The sequence below is a fragment of the Solanum tuberosum genome, unplaced genomic scaffold, assembly GCF_000226075.1.
Source record: "Solanum tuberosum cultivar DM 1-3 516 R44 unplaced genomic scaffold, SolTub_3.0 scf00125, whole genome shotgun sequence".
NCBI classification, from domain to species: Eukaryota; Viridiplantae; Streptophyta; class Magnoliopsida; order Solanales; family Solanaceae; genus Solanum; species Solanum tuberosum.
This window is the reverse complement of record NW_006239052.1, coordinates 295,858-302,024: the sequence shown is the minus strand read 5'-3', so window position 1 is coordinate 302,024 and position 6,167 is coordinate 295,858. Positions and strand designations below refer to the sequence as shown.

The window sequence follows — 6,167 nt, the reverse complement described above, 5'->3', positions numbered from 1 at the left end:
TTATATACTAAATAATATAATAAAATAATTTTATTTTATTATTAAATTTAAAAAACAATTATCAAAATTGTCTAAAATTAAGTATTTTTTTTATTCGAATTATCGATTTTACATACCACATGCCTCCTTTTTACGGCGTCCGAGATGGCACGGGAGCACCTAACCTTATCCCCAATGCTCATTCTCTTCTTCCTATGATTTACTGGTCACTCTATTCCACTTGTATCTTCCCAATAATATTTCAATGAATATAATCCATTTATCTGAAATCTCTATACACAACATTGTTTCCTGCTCAGGAACATTTGGATATGTATCTCAAATTATCTTTCTTACACATTGCTCATTATATTTTAAAAATTGAATATTTTACCATCTCAAATACAATAAAGTAGTAAAATATTAAGAATAATATTTTCTTTATTCTTTACTTTTTCATTACAGCAAAGAGGTTGGTTCTAGATTCTATTACAGTACCCTTTGTCCCTTTCAAAGAGGAGCAGAAAACGGAACGGAAAATGAAAAAAACAGTTTCCGTTCATCTATCTAAATTTCCGATTACTCGCTAAACAAAACAAAAGATTCACAATGTTAGAATTAACAAAATCTTTTAGGGTTTTTCCCTGAGAAGGGAAGCCAATCCAGTGACAACCACTTTGGTTTTCTTTGGCTTCACTGCCGGAGGTTGCCATGTCATCATCACCGGCTTCTCTTCCTCGCCGGAAGTATTCTCCGACGGATCTGTTGTTGGATCGGAGTCTAACGGTAGCGTTTTATCAGAAAAAATCAAGTCCAACTCACCGTACTCACTTTCCGACTCCGTGATCTCAGCAGCCGCGTTTGATTCCACAGCAGGTGCGAGACTAGTATAGGGACTGAGCCATTTGGCTTTCATATACTCCGGATTGCGCCATGGAGCGATGTGCATACCTTTCTTCTTCAAGCTTTGTCGAGCTGCTTCTGAGACGATTGACACTATTTGCAGAAGCCGATCGGCTTTGCCGACGAAGATAAACGGGAGCAATTGCAGAATTGATTTATACCTTCCCGTCGATCGCGCTACTTCAAATTCAGATCTGAAATCTACGTCGAGTATCACTCTTTCGCCGTCCTCTATCACATCAATATACTCATATTCACCTGAATATATCGAATAAATTTAGAAAAAAAAGCACATTATTCACCGCACGAAAATACTAAAATTTGACGGAGCAAAAACTCATATAAGAAGAACGAAGCATGTACCTGCAGGAGTAGAAGAAGCTTTTTCCCATTTGGATTTGCAGATTGAAGCTTTATAGCCAAGTGCTAAAAGTTCATCAGTGACAATTTTTCTCAAATCGTCCTTACGCTTGCAAGATTTGTTCTCTTCGAAGATTTTTGAAGCTTCAGCTAATAGATTCCTCTCGGTAACACTTGCACAGGGAATTAAGCTCTGAATTGCAACAAATATAGACAAAATGAGATTTCAATTAGGAATAAACTGCAATTCTAGAGAATTCTTTTTATATACAAGAGATTTTATTACCTTGAGAGTATCGGAAGAATCCCCAAACGAAGAGGAGTTGGTAACAGAGTCGAAATCAAACTCATCATCGGAGCTATCGTTGTTGCCATTAAAGCAATTGCATTTACGGCCAAATCTAGCGGCAGACGACTTATCATTGTTCTCTTCTATGAAATTCTGAACCAATTTGTCCAAAGAAACCGAATTCGGCTCAAACTCAGCGCCTGGTCCATCATTAGCAGCGCCGGCGGCACCTGGCTTCTCAGCCGCCGACGAAATCCGTAAAACACTAGGGAACGGCCGATCAAAGAACCTTTTAAGTCGTGATTTCAGCAAAGGCTTTACTGCATCATTTTTGATCGATTCTCTGTATGTTGAAGAATCGATCGGTTGAACCTTCATCGGAAAAGGCATGTCTATCAACCACAACCAAAACAGGTACAACTTCTTCTACTGTAAAACTCTCTCTCTCTACAGCTTAATTATATTCTTTTGTCATTTTCTGCTGAATTCTCAGAGCTTTAAAAACCTACTCGCTTTGTGTGTCTAGATCAGAATCCTTTAAATGCCTAAATTCTTAATCACAGAAATACATGCAAATTCACAGAAATCAATGCTTTGAAAAGAAAATCAAGTTCAGCGAATTCATAATTCATTCACACCTAATTCACCTTTCCCTTTTCACACATCAAAAACCAATTAATACAATCGCGCATAATCCGTTCACCATTATCATCTTCACGTTTCCAAATGTGATAGAAAAATAAAAATTGTCAAATTTTGATACCTTTTTCTTCCTTTCACTCTTCGGAGTTGTTAGCGTAGTTGAACAAGAATAGAATGAGTGTAACAATAGTCGCCGGAATACCTTTCCTTTTCACGGGAAGGAGAGAATTATGTGAAGGAGAGAAAAAGTGGGCCTATATTTGTAAATGATTATGTCATTTCTTCTTTGTTTCTATTTTTATCTCAGTTTTGGTTTTTTGTGAAGTTAAGTTGAAATGAGAGAGTGGGTTTTGAGGAGCTTATATAGAGTGGGTGTAGTTAAGAAGGTGAATTGTACTGTCTATGATTTTCTATGCCACATCAACTACTCCTTATGTATCTGTACGATTTATGTGACATGGTTCATTTAGATTTCGACAGTCAAACAGTCATTTAAGTTTGTTTTTTTTAGATTTTAAAAATAATTTAAATTTATTTTGTATTAAATTTTAAGATTTAAATAATTTAATTTTGATCATAAAATCTTAAAAAAAATTAAAAGAAAATTTATATATTTTATAAGCTATTCGTAAAAATAAATTGTTTGAATTTCAAAATTTAAAAAGTGTCACGGAAATTGAGCGGAAAAAGTAACTACTCCTTCCGTTTTAGTCTATATGACATATTTCAAATATCGAGATTTAAATAAGTTTATCTTTGATTATAACATTTTTTATATATTTTTTAAATATTTTGAATTGTCAATAGTACTTTATAAGTTTTATATTTCAAAAGAAATTGAAGATTCTAAGAGCAAGTTTTCATTCAAATTTAAATTATTCGACTATTGAAAAAACGAAAAATGTGTAACAAAGAAAGTAGTCCATTATTTTTCTCTATGTCAATTTATTTGTTCTATTTAATTTTGATATATTTAATATGTGATGTGTAAAGTTAAAATAAACAAATGAAACTTAAAATAAAATAAAAAAATAAGAGAAACAAATTAGTGACGGGGACGGCGGAGATTGGGAGTTATGTGAGAAGCTTTGTTGAGATGAGTGGTAAAAATTTTCAGATGATGACACGTATAGGGAGGTGTGACGCGGACGGCGGAGATTGGGAGAGGGAAGTATAAGACGAGGTGTTAGACTTGTGTCGTTCCGGAATTTGTAACGTATAAACTGAAACGGCATGAGAAATTTTGGATTTTTTTGGGGACCGATAGGTGAGCTTGGTGTAATAATTATTGTCTTGCTAAAAAACAAAATTGGTTAAGGGCCCCCTTTATTATTATTATTTTTCATTATAATTATATTATTAAGAAAAATGTTCAAAATTGTCCTTGTCATTTGTAAAATAAAGAGATAATATACTGTTGCTCTCCGTTTAAAGTTAAGGTCAAATGTTCTCGCCCTTATAAAACTGGCACATATTTTATATATATATATAATAATATATAGAATTGTTATAAAATAATAAAAATAAATAAATAGGAAAAAGAATTTCAAAGTTGTCCATGTCACTTGTGAAATATCCAAAAGTTTGGTTTACTGATTATTTTATGTTGCTTATATTAATGACATTTATTTAATGTAAAGATACATATTTGATCTTAGTTAATTAATTTTGAAAAATCTTAAATATTCTTCTCTACTTATTTCAAGTTAAATAATTTTTTAATATTTTTGAAGTGTTTGTGTAAATTTGAAAAATGCTTATAAGCTAAAATAATTTAAAAAAAAATCAATTCAAAAAGACTTTTAATAATGAAATCTTATATGAAGGTTAATAAAAATCCTATACGTAATCTACTGGTGAATGAAGAATATTTACGGTTACCATCTTTCAAATTTCATCAACAACCATCAAGTATTATATCTCACATTAAACAAATACCAATGATTAATATAAACATACATAAAAATTAAAATAACTTGTAAACCAAACAAGTAAAGAGACAGTTTTGGACAATTTCGTAAATCATAGGGACATTATTATTGAATATTTTGTCTATTTTTTAAATTATTATATGACTTCTGTTAGCAGAGTTGGTAAATGAGACGAAATATATGTCAGTTTTGTAACGTCAAGAGTATTAGTTGATCCCAACTTTAAATGAATGGCAAGAAAATATATATTTTTTTACAAATAAGAACTACTATATATTATGCATATAGCATTCTGAACAACCGAGTAACTTAAGCTTTCCCTTTAGCATCTTTCAAAATCTCTTCCACATGTTTGTTCCAATCTATAGCATTAACAAAAGGCGAAGTCAGAATTTTAACCTTATGAGTTTTGAATTTATTACGATGATTTCAAATGTTAGTAACTGAATTCTAAACTTAATATTTATACATATTTAATAGATTTCTCAATACAAAATATAAGTAACCCATATCCGGCTTGTAGCTCTGCTCCCAAGCATTAGATTGGTGTTTCTCGATCAAACCTATTCTCAAGCAATTATATTCCAGAGCCTTTATTGTAATTGTGTTCACCATATTAGCTTGAAGTCCAGAGACAACTGAAAATTGATCAAAGCATTGGTAAAATGTGGCCACAAAAACTTGGTCACCTTTTTCAAAAAATAAAAATAAAATAGATCATATGTAAGATATATAGGTAAGAAATACCAAATGAGTGTGCTACCTAATTCAGTGCTAGGTAACCAAGATAGTATCCTAGAGGAGCTTTCGTCTCGTTTGGTAGAGTATATAAAAAAAATAATGCATGCATTGACTTTATGTATTAACAATACCTTATTTCATACATTCTTTAATTCTAGGCTTTCAGCCATTCAAGCATTAGTTAGATAAATCTATTATGTATTGAGGTGTATATTATATATAATATATGGAAATTCATTGTATTAGTAATACAATTACCCTCAAAAAGCTATAATTTTTGCTTTCTGTTTTATATAAGACAGTATAACAGCCAATACATATACTAAATTACCTACTCTATACCATTTTCAAATACTTTAAAAAACTCATAAACGGTTTAAAATTTGACAAAATGAATTTAGACATGATCAATACACACTTCTTCTTTTTTTCTTCTCAAAAATTAGAATAAGAACTTCTTAACAATATTAAAAACAAAGGTAATTGCATGCATTATGCATACTCAATTTGGTGAACTCTAAAAAACCGCCAAGCTATATGAAAACATTTTGAGTCCTAATATTTTTGCTGTTTTGGAGTTGCAATAAGCATTTGGATAATAACAAATGATGTGTAAATAAATTCAATAAGTACCACAATTATTTGCATTATGCTATTGGTCCATTTAAACCTAAAAGTAAAATCCACATGGCATTTATTAATGTATTTTTGGTCAAAAGTTGAATAGGTATCATTACTCAACATTTACACTAGAAATCAAATTACCTTTGATTTGGTCCACAAGCCATTTTACGTCATCCCAAATTAGAAATGGTTAATTAGGAACTTAAGAACTGAATTTGGAGAAACAAATAGAAGGAGAAGATGAAAATAAAAAAAATACTAGACACCAAACATTAGGGGTGTACACGGCCGGGTTGGTTCGGGTTTTTCAAATATCAAACCAAACCATTTGTGTCGGATTTTTAAATTTATGAACCAAACCAAACCAATAAAACTCGGGTTTTTCAACCTCGGGTTTTTTCGGTTTTTCGGGTTGTTTCGGGTTTTTCCGATAAAGTATTCATACACAACATATAATTTACTTGTACTTCAAATATTTCTTTAGTCCTACCAAAATACAACTATCTAAGATGTTTCTTAAAAATATAACACAATATGATATGATTAATGACACTAAAATATCCAACAAAAATAATAATAATGAAATCGCGTAAAACAAATATTGCAAATTAACAAGTCAGAATGAAAATGATCATAATTTAAAAGTACTAAATCATGCTAAAATAAGTTTAATAAGTATTAGTTACATGACTAAATAT

The 6,167-nt window shown here is 31.0% G+C and overlaps 1 protein-coding gene across 1 annotated transcript; it reads right to left on the bottom strand.

Annotated features, from left to right (window-relative positions):
- Positions 1 to 402: 402 nt before the first annotated feature.
- LOC102580193 (uncharacterized) lies at positions 403 to 2,384 on the bottom strand (the record flags this gene model as incomplete). Its single annotated transcript, XM_015310155.1, has 4 exons — positions 403 to 1,140; positions 1,246 to 1,435; positions 1,529 to 1,903; positions 2,295 to 2,384. Coding segments are annotated over 4 exons (1,185 nt in total), but the record flags the coding sequence as incomplete, so codon positions are not given.
- Between the last annotated feature and the right edge of the window lie 3,783 nt (positions 2,385 to 6,167).